The sequence below is a fragment of the Halichoeres trimaculatus genome, unplaced genomic scaffold (assembly GCF_033239565.1).
Source record: "Halichoeres trimaculatus isolate MK-OKI-2021-1 unplaced genomic scaffold, fHalTri1.1 fHalTri1_scaffold_9, whole genome shotgun sequence".
In the NCBI taxonomy this organism is placed as follows: domain Eukaryota; kingdom Metazoa; phylum Chordata; class Actinopteri; order Labriformes; family Labridae; genus Halichoeres; species Halichoeres trimaculatus.
Genome location: NW_027437188.1, coordinates 24,598,034 through 24,618,289, shown reverse-complemented (window position 1 = coordinate 24,618,289; position 20,256 = coordinate 24,598,034). Strand labels below are relative to the sequence as shown.

The following is a 20,256-nucleotide window of genomic DNA, read 5'->3' as shown; positions in this document are numbered from 1 at the left end:
AAAATTATAAATCTTTAAGTTCGTTTTTTTATCTAATGATAATTTATCTTAACTACTCTAATGTTAAACAGCATTTTCCATATTACATTTTTTAAAATATATTTTGGTGTAAAGTTATTTAGCATCACTATTGTGAATAGACATTTTTAGGGGAATATATGGTGTTAGATATCATTTGTTTAGCGGTGTTAAAAGGTTAGATTTTAATTTTTGCAAAAAAAAAAAATGTGTACCTTAATTAGTGAGCATCACTAAAAATCAGATTCTTAAATTACCCATGCTTGACACTGACTCTAAATGACTTTTATTATTTCACTCTTGGCTTCATCTGTTGTGTTCGCTGACGGGGCCTGAATGCACCATTGCTTCTTGGGACCGTTTCTCGGGCAGTGCCGTCCAGTGCTTATTTCGTGTTTTTGAAATGTATAATTCAATGTCCACATTGAGGTACGCACACATCACGGTTTCCCTCTTTTTCTTGCTTCATTTCAATCAACTGTTCTCCTTTCGAAAGCGACAAAATAAAATTCGAGCGATGTGAGTTTTTCTTAATTTTGGCACATTTGGTTTCCCGTAGCTGCGGAAGTTGCGTTTCGCAACTAGCAGGGCCCCGGCGTGACATTCACCGGGTTGTCAGGAGTCGTGGGTTGTGTAAAAGGAGGACCACGACCACCCCGATCCCCAAACGACAGATTTAAAGATGAGACTGGTTAAAGCAAGTCTTTCCTTGGGCAGAAGGCATCTTTTGGCTCCAGGAAGCGTCACTCTTAAAAAGGTAACATTAGGTGACATCAGGAGGTGGACACAGTTGTTCTGCTACCAGTCTTTCACTGCGAGTAAACAGTCACAAACGGGCTTGAATATTGATCTGCTCATGTTTCACCTCCACAGGTTCTCATTAACAGCTGTCGGTCATGCTCCTCTGGGGTCTTTCCAAATGAGAGGATCCGCAACATCGGGATCTCAGCTCACATCGACTCCGGGAAGACCACCCTGACCGAGCGTGTCCTCTATTACACCGGGAGGATAGCAGAGATTCATGAGGTCAGAGCCAGGCTGACCGTTTCACAATATGTTTATTTTAATGGAGACGTAACTGAAATGTTGCAGCAGCTATAATCTTATTTTCCCCTCTTCGGCTTTCAGGTCAAAGGAAAGGACGGTGTAGGGGCCACAATGGACTCTATGGAGCTGGAGAGGCAGAGGGGTATCACCATCCAGTCAGCTGCTACATACACCATGTGGAAGAATCACAACATAAACATCATTGACACACCAGGTAACAAGAGAGGACAAAGGAATCGTTGGGACAAAACATTGCAATCTGTCTCTGGTGCCTCTTAATTTGTAGTGATGAGGTTAAAATGAGTCTATGCATTGGGTTGTGCACTTTCATGATGTATCATGAAAGCCCCCTTTCTTAGATCCCACTGACAAGTCAACGCCAGTCACACCAGACGCCCCCAGTTTGTAATGTATAGTCGTTGTGTCCAAACCCAAGCAAAGCACCCTGTAGATGTCTTCAGAAGATTAAAGTCCAAGGCCCAAAAGGGCACAATGTGGCAGTGTCTATAAACTGAGAAGTAGTAAGACCCATGCATACAGATCAGAGTTGTCAAAATTAATGAATGTCTCTTTATGGATAGTTTAAGCTGACATTACGCAAAAAAGATCTTCTCATTAAAAAAAAAAAAAAGAAATGAATAATCTCACTTACTTACAGTTTGGGAAATCTACATTCATTGTCCAATTTTACTAGACTTTTGTGGAATTCACCAATTTTGTTCTACAGCAGCAGTTACAGTGCCGTTTATGATGTAAACATTATACTCACTGAAATGCCATTAGTATTATTAGCAGTCAAGTTAAACCATAGTTATGTGTGTTGCCTTTCATGTCAACAGAGTTTTCTTTTGTAAAGCCACTGTCCCTTCTGTTTCTGTCAGGTCACGTGGACTTTACCATCGAGGTGGAGCGAGCACTTCGTGTCCTGGATGGAGCTGTGCTGGTTCTGTGTGCGGTGGGAGGAGTCCAGTGTCAGACCATGACAGTGAACCGACAGATGAAACGCTACAGCGTCCCCTTCCTCACCTTCATCAATAAGCTAGATCGCATGGGTGCCAACCCCAACAGGGCTCTGCAGCAGATGAGGTATGACACACATATGTAGACTTCTAAAAAAAACTTAATGTAGAGCCAGGAGATATGTTTGATTCTATTTCTCAGTACTAATAGTGTAACAGTATTTTGCGTGTCATCATGGGTGCTTGTTTTCTGATGTTCTATGAAACAACAAACTGTATCTGGAAAATACTTTGTGGTACTTAAGGAGGGGTTTGTAATTAGATTCTTCATTAAATCACAATACAGATTAAGATCCATGTTCATTTTTTCCTTTCTGTATTTGCAATATAAACTCTACATTATACATGCACCCACTCTTTTCTTGTCTTTTCTAATTTATTAGTTTTAAATAATTGAAATTATAAATACAGACTAAAATTGAAAGATGATGTGGATTCAGTCCAGTATGATTTAAAAATGATTGACATTTAATGAAATTCCAAACAGTAATGTTGTAATCAGCTGTGGTTTTCCGTCCTTTACTTATGTTCCTCATTTTAATAATACTCTCTTTAGAACGAAACTAAACCACAATGCAGCCTTCGTGAGCATCCCCATCGGCCTAGAGGGGAACATGAGAGGCATCATTGACCTTGTAGAAGAGCGGAGCATGTATTTTGATGGATCTTTTGGGTAAGTGACCCCTCTTGTGGTAACAACACACTCAAGACCTTCATCTCTGTTATAAAGTAAGATGTTTTCTTCATTTTCATTTGGAAAAACCTTAAACATTTTAACCACTTTTTGTCCATTGTCATCATCTCTTTCATCATCCCTGTGTCACAATTATACATAGACAGAGCCTGAACAGTATGAGGCTGATTTTTGTGTGTTTTTTTCCCTCTCCCTGCAGTCAGTCAATCCGCTATGATGAGATCCCTGCAGATTTCCGTGCTGAGGCTGGTGACAGGAGGCAGGAGCTTGTGGAGTGTGTAGCTAACGCTGATGAAATATTAGGGGAAATGTTCTTAGAGGAAAAGATCCCAACTAATGATGACCTGAAGGTTAGTGCCCTCAAACCTGATACCAGCAGTTCTTACGTGGTCACGAGACACTGTTAGTTTGATACTAGTTCCTCTTTGATACAAAAGCAAGTAGTACCATTAGATTAAAGCCTGACAGCTCTGTTTATTTGTTTTTAATGCTGCCACCGGGTCAGATCTTCTAAACTCAACAAACAAACTGAAAGAACTTAAGATGTTGTGTTAACGTAGAGTAAACCAAGTATAGAACTAATGACAAAACATGAGGGTTAAAGATAGTACAGTTTTTTCTTTGACTTGGTAAACTGCTCCAGCACTGAGGCACTTTTTTAAAATCTGATAAGAAATTGAGAAAGAGTTGTCCTGAAAACAACCTAATGAAGTTTGTTGGCCCACTTTTTTTTGGAGTAGATTGATTTGAGGAAAAAAATAGACACAGTTAGAGTAAGCTGTGACTTTAGATAAAGATATTGATAAGAATTTGTAAATGGTTAGAGTTAAAGCGACCAGAAGAGGAAGTAGAACAGCTCATCCTCTGGGGAAATATAAATGTCTCTGCAGGGGTAAAAATACCATTGAGGTTACTTTTGAAGGTGCTAGGTGCAGTAGAAAGATAAAGTTCCTGATTGCTTCTTTCAAAAAAAGAGGACAATTGTAAAAAGGCTGTTTGTGTAATTAAATTTAATTGAGTTCCTTTCCTGGTGTTTATTTCTCAGTGGAAACATTGGACCACTTTTATCTCTCTGTACATCACTTCCTGCAGCTCTTCTTGTTTATAAGTTACATCTAAATATACTTGTGTAGTGTCTTGCATTTTACTCATGATAATATATTTTTTCTTACTCTAACGGCGGATGTTTTTACTCTGTCCAAGCAACTTACGTATCGTTCTTGACTTTCTATATCTTGAAATAAGACAATTTTTTGGATTTATGTGGTAAATGCAGCTCATTTTATTATTATTTTTTTCAAAACTAAGACAAACACATGCTCAGATTTCAGTTTTTGCAGTGTTCTTCAGAGCCAATGTGTAATTGTGGAAATAAAAAAAAACTAATCTCCCTCCTTCCAGGCTGCAATCCGCAGAGCCACAGTGCAGCGTCTCTTCACTCCAGTGTTGGTGGGCACAGCACTGAAGAATAAGGGGGTTCAGCCGCTACTGGACGCTGTCCTGGATTACCTGCCCAACCCCACTGAGGTCAAAAACTATGCCATCCTCAATGAAGAGTGAGTATTGGTCAGAATCTATAGTTAATAAGAATCAAGTCAACTCAGATAGCAAACGTCAAAGATATTGAACGCATGGAAGGATTAAAATCTCAGCCACAGAAACTTAAACGTGTTTTTTCATCGTTATTAGAGGTTCGAGTGAAACATCAAAGATTCAGATGGACTCTAAAAGAGACGCTGAGAACCCTTTCGTTGGTCTGGCCTTCAAACTGGAGGTGAGATACACCTTCACTTTAACTTGTGCAGTTCTTCTCAGAAAGATTCAAGTTGTTTTATTTTGTTGTTCCCTGCTGTTTTTCCTCATCAATAGGCAGGGAGATTCGGCCAGCTAACGTACGTGCGTGTGTACCAGGGCTGTCTGAAGAAAGGGGAGTACATCTACAACACACGCACAAGCAAGAGAGTCAGAGTTCAGAGGCTTGTGCGTCTTCATGCTGACCAGATGGAGGTGAGAATGAGTAAACATCCTCCAGCAGGCGGTCACAGGTCACAGTTTTCCATCAGTGGTTTGCAGTTGAGAGATCAGAGTAGTTAGGTTCCTCTTTTTGCTGCAGTGGTGTGTTTAGACAACAACCACATCCCCTGTGACGCTCAAGTGACATATTTTCATCTGTTTGCATCAAAAAAAGACATGAGGCTAATACAGCGTCATAGAAAAAAAATTTGGTCAACAGATTTGACACCTTGATCTCTTACCTCCATTCTTTTTTCTCTTTTTATGTCTCTGCAGGATGTGGATGAGGTCTATGCAGGAGATATTTGTGCACTTTTTGGAATTGACTGCGCCAGCGGAGACACTTTTACATCCAAGACCAGCTCAAACCTCTCCATGGTGCGTTAAATGTCTTCAGCTGTGAAAGAAAAAAGTTACTTTGGATGTACCCTTCTTTAATCTTAGCTGTAAGTTGAATATTGTGATCATTTGTTGTCCCTTTGTGCCTCAGGAGTCCATTCATGTTCCAGAGCCTGTAATTTCCATGTCCATTAAACCAGGGAACAAGGTACAAAAACCAAACACACACACCCTACAGATCGTATTTTCTTCCTCGGCGCCTGAGCTGCATCTGATCACTCTTCTTTCCTCCAGAATGACCTGGATAAATTCTCCAAAGGTATCAACCGATTCACTAGAGAAGATCCAACGTTCAGGGTTCATTTTGACACAGAGAGCAAAGAAACAATCATCTCAGGGATGGGCGAGCTGCACCTCGAAATCTACTCCCAGGTACCTCATCAGACATAGTGCAGCTTCAGCTTGTTCGATACGTTATTTAACATGCCTATACTGAAAAAGGTAAAGGTGTACGATCTTGGTATAAAACAAGTTTTTTCCTTATGTTTAACCCTTTTCTTCCCTTCCCTTTTGTTTTGTCCTTTCAGAGGATGGAGAGAGAATACAACTGTCCATGTGTGATGGGGAAGCCTAAAGTGGCTTTCAGAGAGACCATCACAAGTCCTGCATCGTAAGTGTTTATCTCCTGACGCACACACTCAAGAACTAAGGCAGCAGTTTGTACAAACTGTTTATTCAGACTAAAATACAATGGTAGCAAAATTTGAGAACCATCTTATTATATTTGGTATATTTATTTGTTTTGTGTCAATATAAAGTTAGTTTTTTTATTTAAAAGTTTGTGCTGCAAACATCATCGCTTAGTGCTTGAGTACAATTGGAGCTTTACAAAGCTGTTTTGATTGTTTCAGCAGTGTGGCAAATGTTCATTCTGTGTTTTGAGGTTTGTCACATTCATGGCAGTGTGGCAGCTGCTCCATCTGTAGCATTTTAACTCCCTCTGCAGGAGACCAGGTGAACAGCAGCTTCCAATGAATGATTTCCTGCAATCATAGAAAAAGATTAAGATAAAAGTTTAACTTGTCAGTGCAGGAAAACAGCAAGTCCCTATAGATGACAACTTTCTTTAAAGTAGACATTTTTGATTTTTGTTGAAAACAGTGATAATGTAATCAAACAGACTTTTATTGTTTTACAAATAAGCTTTAAAAGAAACATATATAAAAGCTTCGGAGTTGTGCCATCAATTGGTCAATGTTAAGATCTTTTGCAGGAGGATGATAGAAATAACTGGAACACAGGATGTGTTATCATTTCAACATTATTTCAAGACACGGTAATTACCTGAGACACCATATCATGCAGCAAGACGTGGGAGTCAAACTTCAGTTGGTCGTTCTCAGTAGCCTACAGCAGAAAAGACAAGAATAAACCAGGTGATTAAAATGTTTGTACTGAAATGCAACATCCACATAGGAGGTTCATAAGAGAACAATTTTAATTAACAGATCATATGGTGGTTAATAAAACTTTTAAAGCTATTTATCAGATGCAGAAAACAGATAAAACATCTTACCAGCTGTGTGATGTTTGCCACCTGAGCCATGTTGTACAGGGTATTTTCTGTTGATTCATTTAGCATGACAAAGCTGGAGGCCACGATGCCCAGGTGCCAGAAAGGCTTCATCTCTGGTTCGATGCGACCATGGCTGTCTGTTAGTCAAAGAGACACTGATCTTATTGTTCTATCAGGGCTAAATGAGTAATGTTTGCATTGGCAAGAGGATCACTCAAAAACCACAAACTCTAACAATGCTGAAAGACTGTTTCGCAACATTAGCCTGTGTGTGCCAGTTAGCAGCTTAAATATGCAGTTTATGTTGGATCATACGTACCGGGTAAATATTGTGCAGAAACCAGGTTCTGGCTGTTCTTGTATCGTTGATATAAATCTTCCTCCTGAGCTGCAATGTTGACTTTAAGGAGCTCATCACAAGAGGCCTGAACCTGAGCTGAGCCCTGCCGCTCTCCTCTTGGAAACAAAACCTCAGCCGAGCATTTTTCTGTAGTCTGTGAGGAGTTTAATACAGGAAGAAAAAAAGAGGAAAACAGGCAGGTTTGATCAGGGTGGGGTCCACAGGGCAGCCTGTGAGTCATGCTTGCTACACACTGACTCTGCTGTTTAGTTTAGTTAAGTCCAGCCAGACCTGCTCATGCTCCCACCAGAGATTATTCAGCTGAACATTGTAAACAAAGCTAAGCTGTCTCAAGTTATGTTCCCATGAACACGACCTTAATGCAGTGATAGCACTTCCTGAAAGCAGTCGGTCATGTTGAAACTTTGAAAGTAGGAGAGCAAGCGTTTTACATGTTACAAGGTGTTTGAAGGTCTAAAAGTCCTTCATTGTCTGAAACAGGAAGAAAACTGTAACAGAATCACAACTCTGATCAGTTTCACCCACATTAAACCTTGTGTGTAAGTCCTTAGATCTTACATTGCTAATTCTCTCCTTTGCTGTAATCTCCAGCTGATATTTTCTCCCAGAGTCTGCCACATCCTGAAAACAGATCACGAGAAGAGTTAGTTCAGCCAATGTTTCATTCATTCATTACTTTAAAATGAGCTTTAAAATTAGTAAAAGTGAAGCCAACCTCTGCGTGTCCACTGTGCACCCTGTGCAGTCCAAACAGCCTGTACGGAGAGCCGTAACGGGTGTTGAGGTAATGCTGGACCACTTTGGCTGCCCTCTGAGCCGGGTAGTGATTGGGGTTCAGCTCTCCGGTGGCCATAACATCCTCAGCAACCACGTCCTCAATTTGGTCCTGTAGTTATTCCAGAAACAAAAAAAAGAAACGGGTGTGAAAAAGACAGGTGTGAGATGAGAACAGATCATGAACAGGGCTGGGCTGTTGAAGGACTTTGACCATCAGGTGTCAGCAGGAGCTCTTTTGTCTCTAGATAAGAGAAACGCTTCAGACACAGCATGAACAGTCTTTCAGGAGAAAGGAAGGGAATGTGAGGAAAAAAAGGAGAACTGTCAGTAACTTAGTCTTGCCTGTTTTTCCGTTGGAAAGTTTTCTCGGTCTCGAGTCTCAGCTGCTCCCCATGCAAGTGGTAGTAAAAAAAAAACCTACTTCCTTCTCTCTCAGGCGCCGTAGCTCAGAGGACACCACCCCTTTTTAAAGAGACAGGCGCTCTTTTTTCTGCAGTGTCCTCTATGGTCCTCTCCTTGAGCTTTTCATACAAACAAAAAAATACAGTCGCCATAGGTTTGAAACTCTGATTCTATTGCAGATAAGTTCTTGTATCTGTCACTGAGTCATTGCTGACGATTGAAGAAGAATGAGACTTAACCAAATAAGATCAGGTTGTCTTTAAGTTACAGTATCTGGACTCACCCACTCATCCCACTCACATAATGTTGATGATGTCCTCTTGTCAGATGGCTTGCAAAGTCGGTTCGCTCCTTCTCAACTGTTTTTTTTTCAGCAAATAAAGTCATTATTATCATATTATTATTATTATTATTATTATTATTATTATTATTATTATTATTATTATTATTATTATTATTACTATTATTATTATTATTATTATTATTATTAATATTATTATAAATGTGCAGAGGAACACCCAGCTGCTCTTCAGCATTGTAGCAAGTGGTTGTTTTTCTCCCACAGTGTGAATAGTTTCTATCTATAAAAGCTTATTTACTCATACTATTGTCAGCTTAGAAATAAATAAAGCTGCTTTTTACTATAATGCAGGTATCCCTCTTAAATAAATTCTGAATCATGTTCCAAATTTCAGTAATGGTAAGGTGAGGATGGTTGGTGTTATTCATTACACTGTCATATCATAAGAACTCCAAAATTTGACTCATTACTCGTAAAAATGTTTCTTGAAGAAAACGAAATCTGGTTGACACATGGTTCTACTCTGACTTCACTTTAAAATGTTCATATTCTTGTGTACATTTTTTGCAGGTTTGACTTCACTCACAAGAAGCAAACGGGTGGATCTGGGCAGTATGGTAAAGTTATAGGAGTCCTTGAACCTCTTGAGCCAGAGCATTACACCAAACTTGAGTTTGAAGATCAGACTGTTGGAACTAATGTCCCCAAGCAGTTTGTGCCAGCTGTTGAAAAGGTTTGTATTTGTGGAGTTACTGTTTTTTCACTTCACAGGGAAGCTCCATACATGTGAAATATCTGTGACAAGTCACTTTCTCTTCGATATTTCATCTTATTTCTTGCCGTCGTGCTGCAGGGCTTCATGGAGGCCTGTGAGAAGGGACCCCTGAGTGGGCACAAGATCTCAGGAGTCAAATTCATCCTGGAAGATGGAGCAAATCACATGGTGGACTCCAACGAGTACTCCTTCATCCGAGCAGGAGAGGGCGCTCTCAAACAAGGTAAAAGACTAACCCTCTTTCTCACCCACTCTGTGCCACTTGTTGTAGTTAACACTGGATTTTAATTTCCTCACATCAGCCATGGAAAAGGCAAACACGGCCATCCTGGAGCCGATCATGTCGGTGGAAATCGTGGCGCCTCAGGAGTTTCAGGGAACAGTGATCGCTGGTGTTAACCGTCGGCATGGTGTCATTACGGGGCAGGATGGAGCTGAAGGATACTTCACTTTATACGCTGATGTGAGTCCACCTATAATGGTTTCTCCAACACATAACAAGTACAAACCGTGTCCTTATGTTCTGTATTTGTTTTACTACGTTCATTTTGTTTCTACCCGGTTCTCCCAACAGGTTCCTCTTAATGACATGTTTGGCTACGCTACAGAACTCCGCTCCAACACAGAGGTAAGTTTAGTTAGTCAAGTTCAGAGCTTCTATGCTTTGTATTTCAGTTGTATAGTTCAAGCTTAACATATACACTCAAGTTCATGGAAATCTCATTAACATTTAAAAACGGAGACTTTGAATTTGTGCTACAAAAGTATATGTGGCATATCTACCCTATTAATACAGTCACCAATCAGAGGAAGGAAGAGTATCTTCAGGGGAAGTGATAAAAAGGGTACATGTAGTCTAAGATATAATCTTAATCTAGGAAAGGAGTCATCTCTGAAGGACGCTCGGATAGGAGTATCATCATGATATGATACAAACTGAAACTGGAGGATAAAGTTAATGAAATCACCGTCACAGAAAACCCAAAGATGACTTTTTGATATATTCTTATCTTGTACTTTTTCAGGGGAAGGGAGAGTACACCATGGAGTACAGCAGATACCAGCCCTGCCTGCCATCCACGCAAGACGAGCTCATTCACAAATACCTGGAGGCTACAGGGCAGCTGCCAGCAAAGAAAAACAAGTGGAAGAGCTGAAAACCATCACACTGACCCAACTATTGAACTCTGATATTAACACTTTCCCTCATCTACCGACCCGTTGTCTCAGCTTTGAGGCTTAAATTTGTAGAGCCACCTTGATAATTTACTGTGATTGCAGTAGAAGCTGCGGTTTCTCTAATGTTTGGCCCCTGTGGAAAACATATTTATTACTTTTATTTTTAGAACAGTCTGACCTCTGCAGCCAGCATTTTGCAGGATGATGGAAAGCTCTATGGTTTGAGTTAAGCGTATGGCGGCTTTTGTACTATGTACAGAATGAATGCAACAAAGATGTATCTGTCTTTTTAAAGAAAGTGTTCTGTGCAAATTCATGTCTCAAGCACTCAATCCTTAAAAAAAACATGTTCCATTATTTTTTAGACATAAATCAAATGCAGAACAAAAAATTGATACTTTCAAAAACAATTGGGGTTATTTTCCTCTCACCTGTCCCAGGATCTCTGTTTCCTCCTCTGCGTACTCCGGCACACTGTTGGGATGAGTCAACATGTCGCCTGTGTCAGGACTGTCCGTCACATTCGGTCTCCCAGTTACCCCAGTTACCGCCACCAAAGCAACGATGGTCCACAAACTCATCATAACCTGTCGTTGTAAGACTTATAAAAAGGAAAACAGCACTTCTGTGAGGGAGTGCAGGCAGAGAAATGACCCTCCTGACAGCGCAGAGTTATATAACTGAGGAGAAAGGGAGGGGAAACAGAGAGGAGATACAGTCCAGATCCTGTCTTCCTGTTTAGTTTCTGCCCTTTTACCTCAACAAACCCTGCCACTTTAACCAGCGCTGTTCTTTGTAGGCTCTAACTCAAGTCTCTCCAGCTGTCAGCCTCTAAATGTTTATTCGCCTTCATAAGAGGAGCTGATTAGTTTAGAAACATTTATCCCATCAAAGCTGCTGCTGGTGAGGCAGCTGTGATTAATATATGAGCTTGATGAGCTGCAGCCTCGCTTGGAAGGTGAAATGAAGGAGAGCAGGACTCTCATGGAAACATCTTGGGGTACACTTTGGGGTTGAAATGCTAAATTTACAGAGTTGTGCAATAAGTATCACACATCCAACCAAATATCCTCACAGGAAATGTGATCACTCTCTGTATGTGAACAGCACTCTACCTTTAGTTGTTCTATGTTGTTAGATGTAGAATTTTTTTTCTACATGTCTAATAATGTCGAAAAAACACATTGGGCTTATCTTGTGATTTCTAAGTCACTTTGGTGCAGCAGGCAGATCTTAAGGCATCAGGAAAAATCAGTAAAATAAGGAAATGTCATCTTAACTTGAGAATGGACTCAAATCAGTCTGGCCTTGCACAGCTTGCAGCAGTCAGTGTGTAGAAATGAAACAGCTATGTCCAGTTTTAAAATATGAAGTTACTGTGGAAGTGTTAAAAACTGCAGTTTATCAAATGTCCACTTGAGGCTGGTAGCAGCGGCCTTGGAGACATTTCAAACAGGAGGAACTTTTTTTTTTTTTTTTTTTTTTTGCATGATAAGTTAATATTGAAACAATTTAACCCATGTTTTTTTTGCATAATTAAGGGCATGACTTAACTGACAGGAGGGAATACTGTTGTCAGCAATGAGGCTATAGACCTGTCTCAACTCCACCTCTTTGCCTGATGGATGGCTGAATCTCAATGTCACACCTAAACCCTGAGCCCTTATGGACTTAGCTGACATCATCTGTAAAATGATGTCAACAGTGCACGAGGCTGCAAGGGCTCAAAATGGTACAAGTAGTAATACGACAACACTTAGCCACTCCTCAAATAACCAGCATGCCATCATGTAGCTCACCTGAGCAGCATTACAAAACATGACTGAACAAGTTTTACTTTAAAATAACTGAAACTTTCACTGATTCACTCAAACCAGTCAAAACAGCTTGACAACTAAATAAAAAAAGGCTTTATCAGTATATTAAAAAATCTAAATATATTAATTAAACTGCACATACATGCATACATAACAACATATTTAGGGCAATGAAGGCTGTTAATAGATTTATCCTTAAAGGCAAGTAGACTTATATTTCTAAAGCGTCAACATTGATTTCAATGTCTGCATTCTCGTTTACATCTCTTTTTTTAATTTCCATGTTACGCACTTGATTACCCTGCCTTGTTTTCCTTGGGAACCCTGGCTGTTTCCCAAAGCCAAGGTACCTTGCCTTGCCTTGGTCTGATGTGGGCGTGGGGTGGGCGTGGGCAGGCATCCACATCATCAGTCGCTGCCCAAGTGCTGTTCCAATGTTCATGTCCTCCGGAGGCATATGTCCTCCGTTTGGTTAGCATGTGGCTAATTGACCAAGGATACACAGGTGTATCCTTTGCTGCCTTGCCATGGCAATAAATACCCAACATACAACGCGTGAATCTACAAAAAAGGAAAAAAATGGAAGGAAAAGACGCACCAGCGGAGGCGCGTGGTAAATTCCAATTTAAATGCAAGTAACAAAATACACCTCTGAAAATAACAACTTATACCATGTCCAACACTTGACTCTTTTGTGTGTCACTCACGTAACTATAATTACTGAGAAGCTGCACCTGCAGAGTGTCAGTGATGTGACAATAAGAAAGCAAAAAGTATAGAAAAGTGGCAAGCTATGACAATATTTGTAGCGTCTGAGCTCCTCCCAAAATGTGCCTTTGTAGGCTGTTCCATTAGCATCTCCTTTTGAGCAGAGGCAGGACACTTGCCTTGGATTGGAAGGAAGAGGCTTCGGAGGCACTGCCTTCAAAGGCAAGGCAAGGCAAGGTACCTTGGCTTTGGGAAACAGCCACTGTGTTCTACATCACATTGCTGTGAACTGTGGGTAATTCCCTCCTGCCCACTTACTGAAAGGGTGCATTAAGGGCTCAAAAAGTCAGCTCAAGTCCTCTCACACACTTTACAATTGAAAGACACAATGCCCTCAATTTGAATTATATGACCCGGGATATTAACACAGTAGCCACCATTTTCAATATGACAAGAGACTGAAACATTGCAAGTATTCAGTCCCTCTACTAAACCACTCCTTACATTGATCAGACATTTTTTTTTCCTGTAAATGGGGACGCTGAGTCACATAACTTTAAGACTGCAATTATTTTTTATGAAAACAGCAGACAAAGTTTACAGAAATGTTCAATTTCAGTCTGGAAAACCAAAGTCTAACCTTCAGAAAGCTATTAAATGATATACGAGGTACTACTTTGTCCACAGGGGGGCACCAAAGTCAACACAAACTGAAAGTTCCCCACAGGAGCTTTAAAGAAGATGACATCAAATAACTAAATATTGTCACTTTTAATACACTTTAAATAGTTGCCAACATCAACATATCAGTTAAACATACTGGATGTCTTTATCTGTGAATGACATCACCAGAATTGGCACAACATGTGATGATTTATAAGCCATAAATGATCCATTGTGGTGTTAATCAGAGGATTAAAGCTGAAAGTCTTATTCTGTCGCTCAGGCTCAGTTCTTAAATGTAGGATTTTGATTGGGGAAATGTCTCACCTGTTTGTCTGAATTTAAGCTCATAGAGGTAACATAAAAGAGTACTACAGTGGTTTTGGTAGATTTGAAGATTAGAAGGAGAGATAATTTAGAAATAGATTCAGAAATCTGCCCTCTGTGCTTCATTTCATCTCACATTTTACACTCTCACTCAGGGGCCTTCACTGATCTGTTTTCTCATCATTTACTGTTAAGTACAAACTCAAAAGCTAACTCTAAGAAACACTGCACATCTTTTTCTTCTTCCTTTTCCCCTGATAAGAAACCGAAGCATCATGTCTCCTTGTCTCAGACTTTTCACTCTTCTGTGTTTGACATCCATCACCGTCATGTTCTTGCTGCACATTTCCAGGCAGATTATCTATGAGCTCGAAAAGAGTAAAAATGCTGAAGCAGATTTCATCATAGGCTGTGGAGGTGCCACATTCAAACAGGCAGGCAAAGGCCACAGCGGGCGGTGCTCCAGGCGGGGACGGTAACTCCAGGTAGGCGAGGTCAGAGTAGGCGCTGGGGCCCTCGTAGATCACCCAGGGGCCACGCCAACTGTCTGGATCCCGGGGAAACAGGCTGAGGAACACACCCAGGTCCTTGCGGGCAGTGGTCCATGTTGGGTGAGAGTAAATAACCCAGGTGGGGGTGAGGAAATTTGGGGAGGGGCTTTGAGTGGGTGATAAGAGAGTGGTGTTTGGAGGAGGTGTGATGGGATTTGATATAAAGGATGCCCAATGTCTGGAGCGATGAGGTTTCTGTAAGTGTTGAGACAGAGATTGATTTGAGTGTAAAGGTGCAGGAAATCCTACGATGCTTCCATGACACCCATTCCGAGGCTCCACCAGCCGCTGCACCAGCTGCCCCTCCTGAAACGCAGCTCCATCATCCAGACTCAGCGCCTGCACCCTGTACCCCAGAGGGCTGCGAGCGTTACAGTACAACACATTAGTCCCATCTTCCTCATCCACTGACACCATCTGACACTCCACGCTCTCCGGGCCTGGCACCGCCTCCCCAAAGCGCCATGTCCGCCCGTGGGTGTCACTGTGGAAGCAGAAGGCGTGGGAGGTGGTCTGGCAGAACTTCCCAAAGCACTCTTTGCAGTCAATGTGGTAGGCGTAGGCAGGAACCAGGAGGCGGCCAGACTTCAGCTGAATACCGTGGCCTGGGCCAAGAGCAAAGGTGGCCCACTCTACAGGAGAAAAGAAGGGTGTGACATCAAGGGACGTATATCTTAATATGCTTCTTTTTTCCTCGTGATTACTTTTTAACCTTAGAAAAAACAATGGAAGTGTGCTCTGAAGATGGATCTGTGTTCTGACCTTTAATAGTCTCTCCTATCACCCTTTGTGTGAGGTCAGTAACAGGACTCCAGGTGTCTCCGTTGTCAGTGCTGCTTATGAAGCAGAGACGAGTCACATTCTTCCCTGTCACCAACTGGTACGCCTCTGGGGTGTGTCCCAGAACAGCGATGAAGAACAGGAAGAGAGTACCTGTGAACTCATCATACACCGGACACGGGTTCATGGAGCGGTGGCCTGGCAGGAAGGCAGTGCCCAGAACACGCATGTCCTCCCACTGGAACAGCAGAGACATCATTTTTGTAATTCAGCTCTTTTACAATGACAAACACAGGAAATCACAGGAACAAAATGTTACAGGCTAGGAAACTTTACAGATGGTTGTAAGAAAAGCTTTTACTATTTTAGTGACAATAATGGTGTGAGGATTGATATCAACATAAAATGCCTTTTTATGTCGTGTCTTTTCATCACACTTTATTTTAGGGCTCTGAGGCTCAATATTTCAGGAAAAACTGAGTCCTTCCAGTTAAGTTAAAAACAGAGTGGAGGTCTAAAGTTCAGGCCCACTGACCTCCACATAGTTCCTGTAGAAGGTTCCTTTCCTCATGACCAGCAGATGAGCCTCAGAGTCAGACGGACTGAGTCTCTCCTCACAGAAGGCGAGAAAGGAGCTGGAGCGGGTGAGGTAGAGCAGAGCGGGGACTCTGTATGTCACCCCATTTGGCTCCTTACGGAAAAGCACCGACCTCGCTGGGAAATAGGGCGACCTCATTCTCACTGGTGTGTTATTAAATCCTCTGAGAAGGAAAGACAATGAGAATAAACTGCGGAGGAATTTTACCAAAGAAATCCCAGATTAAATGTACAAAAATAAGGTCCTATAAATCTGTGTATGTTGATTTATCAAAGAGGCAATCTTCATTTCTAAACTGATGATAAACAGATGTTTGGATATGGGTCAAACACTCTCTTTAAAGTGTAAGGTCACATATAGTTTAAGAGTGAATAAAAGTAAATTTACACATATGCAATAGATAGTTTATGTCAAGTACAGAGCTAGAATGAAAACACACATGTATTATGTACAGCTGGCTTTACCTAAAAGCTCAAAAATACAAGATACTGCACACTTTGTTGTTTGTATAAAACATTAATATGTCATTTACAGCAAGTATTTGGGGCTCCGGGGTTATCTAAAGCAGTCAGATTTTCTTCTATCACACCTAATTTTGCTTCATTTAAAAAATACAAACTCTAGTTGCATCATTTCTCTTTAATGAAAAAAAATAGAAAAAACCTCAATGTTATGAGGACGCACATCAACCATTATTACTTTAAAGTAAGAGTCCTTGTGGCTACACAAGGTTCAAGTTGTTAAAAATGAAGTTATAATAATCTGTAGTTTTTTTCTGCCTTCATTGTTATTCTCTAACAGAAAGCAATCAAAATCCACATAATTTGTCTTTTTCCCCAACCCTTTCAAGTTAATATAATTAAAATGTGACTTTTGACTTACCAGGAGCTCTACAGTAGCTTCAGTTACAACATTTAAAGAAGTAATATGTGAGCATCTACTCACTGACACTGTGGGAAAAGACGTTAGAAAGACCACAAACTGTCATCTAAACCTGCTGACAAATTAACACATCATGTTACAGCAACTGCAGAATTATATTCTACATTATGAACTTTTTTTTTCACGCAGTATAACTGCAATGAAAATGAAAATCAGCATCTAATGGTGTGAATGTCAGATGATGTGCAGAAAAAAGGTAAATGAGGGCAGAATACTTACACCCGAAGTGCTCCGTGAACTCTGCTGTTTCTTTGGCAGGACATACACTATGTGTCAGCATGTGAATGTTGGGTTGACAGTGTAGTGTGTGTGTGTGTGTGTGTGTGTGTGTATGTGTGTGTGTGTGTGTGTGTGTGTGTGTGTGTGTGTGTGTGTGTGTGTGTGTGTGTTTTGGGTGAAATGTATGGCCTCTGTTTTCTGTTCCCTATTCAGAGCAGCAGCTTGGCAAGCTGTTCACTGACCCAGAAATGGACCACACTCATCATATCTACAGCTTTGGATGAATCAGCGGAGAGCAGCCATTGTGGAAATGAAGGCCCGGTTAAGGGGGACCTGCTGGACAATAATTGGGTGTTCTGCCTTCTCTGTGTCCTCTGTGCTTTGTGCCTGTTTCAACTTTGAGAAAATTTAAGGGATAATGCTTTTCCTTGCCCATATTAGTCCATAAGACAAAATGTGGTGTATAGGAAAATGAATAATCTTGGGAATCAACTTGTAAAGGATCATTTACACTTTCCTGTGACCTCATAAAGTACATAGAATTTAAAGTCTATGCACCTTTAAGTCCAAAGTAAAATCATTCCTCCTATATTCTGCTTACTCTGCCCTTCGATGGATGCAAGTTACTTTTAGAATAACTATACATGTTTCTTCCAGAAAGATTCAGTTTGTCTATCATTCATTAGTTGATAAATTAATTGTATGTAACATTGTCTGTGTTCACAATAATAATAATTAAAAAAAAAACAAGACTAAAGAAACACATAAAAGTTTTGCACAATTGTGCTTATTCTTTTACTTTCTGGTCTCAAGTGACAGATTATTTGTTTTGCAAAACTGAAAATAATCTTATTTTGATTGCAAATCTGTTATCGTTTATTTTAATATGTTAGGGTTGGGGCAACAATACTTGTGTTAAAGGCATGCAACTTCTGGCAAAAAAAAGCTGAATAAGTACCCGCGCCTGGCACGCAAGACTCAGGGCAAAAACAGTCCAGAGCTGTTTCTGACGTCAGCAAAAAGCGACTTAGCCGCACATGGCAGACTTCAGAAGTTTTGAAGATACCTTCTAAGGTAGAATTATTCTGCTATTTTCAAGATACTGCTAATGTCAGGACACCATAGTAGGATGTTCTGATCGGTATATTAATAATGGCATATTTACTCTCTCGGTTAAACCCGCAGCCGAACAGGAACTCAAACGATAGCTTTGATGCTAAAAGATTAGCAGAATGCTAATATAGCAATAAGACTTGTGTATGTTGTTTGACACATTAAGTTCCAGAGTCAATATTATTATTAGTATCTGCTTAATAATGTAATATCCACTTTATTTTCCAAATATTTGTTTGATGTAAGCAGGCTCTCTTTATATGAGACAGAGGGGATCATTTGAGTTATATTTTAATGTGTCCAGTACTCTAAAATTACAAACTCGGTTGCAGACAAATTTTAAAAACATCACCACAATTCTGTTGCAATTCGGTGAGTTTAATTTATTTATTTATTTTTAGTTTTTACACTGCCATCATGTGTTTATCTCTTCATTGTCACCTACCCTCTCACAGGTTCAGCATGGCCAGGCAGTGGTCTGAGGGCCACTCCTCATCCATCCTGTGTGTTGGAGCCTCTTCAGGCCCCGAGGGTCTCCTTGCTTCAGGATCTGAGGGAGGAGAGGTCACGCTGTGGAGCCAAGAGGGAACTATCGTAGACCGTCTCACACTCCCTGGTGAAGATGACTGCACAAGTGTTGTGTTTGCACCTGCCGCTCCGGGTCCTCTGTATGTATCACATGGGGATACCATAAGTGTGCTTGACCCCCGAAACCTGAAGGGCCCTGTGGAGGTATTTCAGGGTGCAGGGGAGGAGGAGATCAATGCTTTGGCACTAAATGAGACTGGATCGGCCCTGGCAGTGGCTGATGACTCTGGAGCAGTTAGGGTGTTGGAGCTCCCTGGGGGAAAAGTGTGCAGGACTCTGCGCAGACACACCAACATCTGCTCTTCTGTGGCTTTCAGACCACAGAGGCCGAATAACCTGCTCTCTGCTGGACTAGATATGCAGGTAAGGTAAAGGGACACAAAGAATTAAAGTTGTACTTACATATTACCAATATCCTGAAGCCATGTTTTCATGATTTTTGTTGCTTCAGGTGATGCTTTGGGGTCTGCAGAAGACACGCCCCCTTTGGACTGTCAACCTCCAGGATGTAACAGAAGAAGAAGATCATCAGCAACAACCTGGTCAACTTTTCAACCCTCCTCTAGTCCACTGTGTTTCTGTGGCCAGTTGTGGAAACATTGTGAGTTGTGCAGCAGAGGATGGACGAGTGCACATCATGCGGATCGGCAGCGGCTCTAAACTGGAGCAGCAGGGAGCTGTTAAAGCCCACAGTCAGGGGGCCTCACAAGCCCACTTTGTTGGTTTCCTTCCCCACCCTCACTGGCTCATCACTGGGGGAAACGACGGCATGGTTGCCTTGTGGGACCTCAGCAAGCACCCGGTAGTGTCTCCAGAGGCAAAGGCTACAGGGACAGCAGCCCCTCGCAGGAAGCGCAAGAGCCGAGTAAAGAGGAAAGAACAGTCCAAAGACAAAGCAAAGACTCCACCAAAGGTAGAGAAAGAAGAAGCTGGGGTGGAGGATGAAGAGGTAGAAGCAGCAGTTGCAGAGGAAGTGACAGAGAAGCCCGGAGCCAAAGTGAACATCAGTCACGGGGACAAGGTAAACTGGTTGTGTCCGGCAGTGCTGAAAGGAGAACCCAGTGTGGTGGTTGCAGATCAGAGCTCCAGTCTGACGGTGTACCCTCTGTCTCCACTGTAGAACAACTCACTCTTCAAAAAACTCTTCAGTCTTTTGCTCTGGCCATGATGGTGTGGTTTTTGAATTATATGTATTTAAATTTGAACATTTTCACAGAACAAACTCGTGTTTGATGCTGATAGGCTCATTATACGCCTAAAAGCGTAGGGTTGCCATGGTAGGAAAGATATCTCTTGTAATTAAACCTGAACTGTGCAGGAGAAACCAACAAGGACTGTTTTAAAAAGCAATCTATTTAGAAGAAGACAGCAGTGAGTTTATTTTGTTATGCTTCAACAAATTAGAAATGTAATTGTTTTAAAGGTTTTATTAGATGCAAGCTATACTCT

At 41.2% G+C, this 20,256-nt stretch overlaps 4 protein-coding genes across 5 annotated transcripts; 2 read left to right on the top strand and 2 right to left on the bottom strand.

Annotated features, from left to right (window-relative positions):
* Nucleotides 1–578: 578 nt before the first annotated feature.
* On the top strand, nt 579–10,895 carry gfm1 (G elongation factor, mitochondrial 1). Its single transcript, XM_074679977.1, has 18 exons — nt 579–775; nt 892–1,044; nt 1,147–1,279; nt 1,947–2,151; nt 2,641–2,757; nt 2,978–3,128; nt 4,180–4,334; nt 4,468–4,552; nt 4,648–4,785; nt 5,068–5,169; nt 5,282–5,338; nt 5,425–5,562; nt 5,718–5,800; nt 9,118–9,280; nt 9,401–9,545; nt 9,625–9,785; nt 9,897–9,950; nt 10,348–10,895. Exons 1-18 carry the CDS (start codon nt 701–703, stop codon nt 10,477–10,479), a joined length of 2,247 nt encoding a protein of 748 aa, XP_074536078.1. The 5' UTR covers nt 579–700; the 3' UTR covers nt 10,480–10,895.
* lxn (latexin) lies at nt 5,894–11,207 on the bottom strand. 2 transcript variants are annotated; one of them, XM_074679980.1, is made up of 7 exons: nt 8,187–8,269; nt 7,783–7,953; nt 7,626–7,688; nt 7,026–7,200; nt 6,707–6,843; nt 6,475–6,537; nt 5,894–6,173 (listed from the first exon to the last, which is right to left on the bottom strand). In XM_074679980.1, the coding sequence occupies exons 2-7, from the start codon at nt 7,918–7,920 to the stop codon at nt 6,057–6,059; spliced, it is 693 nt and encodes a 230-aa protein (XP_074536081.1). In that variant the 5' UTR covers nt 7,921–7,953; nt 8,187–8,269; the 3' UTR covers nt 5,894–6,056. The 2 variants fall into 2 exon arrangements, with proteins under 2 accessions (XP_074536081.1, XP_074536080.1); XM_074679979.1 differs by lacking the exon at nt 8,187–8,269 and adding an exon at nt 10,933–11,207 and having other exon boundaries at nt 5,897–6,173.
* A 2,513-nt stretch (nt 11,208–13,720) lies between these two features.
* neu4 (sialidase 4) lies at nt 13,721–16,083 on the bottom strand. The gene is made up of 3 exons (XM_074679885.1): nt 15,883–16,083; nt 15,330–15,585; nt 13,721–15,199 (listed from the first exon to the last, which is right to left on the bottom strand). Exons 1-3 carry the CDS (start codon nt 16,081–16,083, stop codon nt 14,232–14,234), a joined length of 1,425 nt encoding a protein of 474 aa, XP_074535986.1. The 3' UTR covers nt 13,721–14,231.
* Nucleotides 16,084–18,101: 2,018 nt separating this feature from the next.
* On the top strand, nt 18,102–20,203 carry wdr53 (WD repeat domain 53). Its single transcript, XM_074679962.1, has 3 exons — nt 18,102–18,180; nt 18,675–19,170; nt 19,259–20,203. Exons 2-3 carry the CDS (start codon nt 18,682–18,684, stop codon nt 19,925–19,927), a joined length of 1,158 nt encoding a protein of 385 aa, XP_074536063.1. The 5' UTR covers nt 18,102–18,180; nt 18,675–18,681; the 3' UTR covers nt 19,928–20,203.
* The last annotated feature ends 53 nt before the right edge of the window (nt 20,204–20,256 follow it).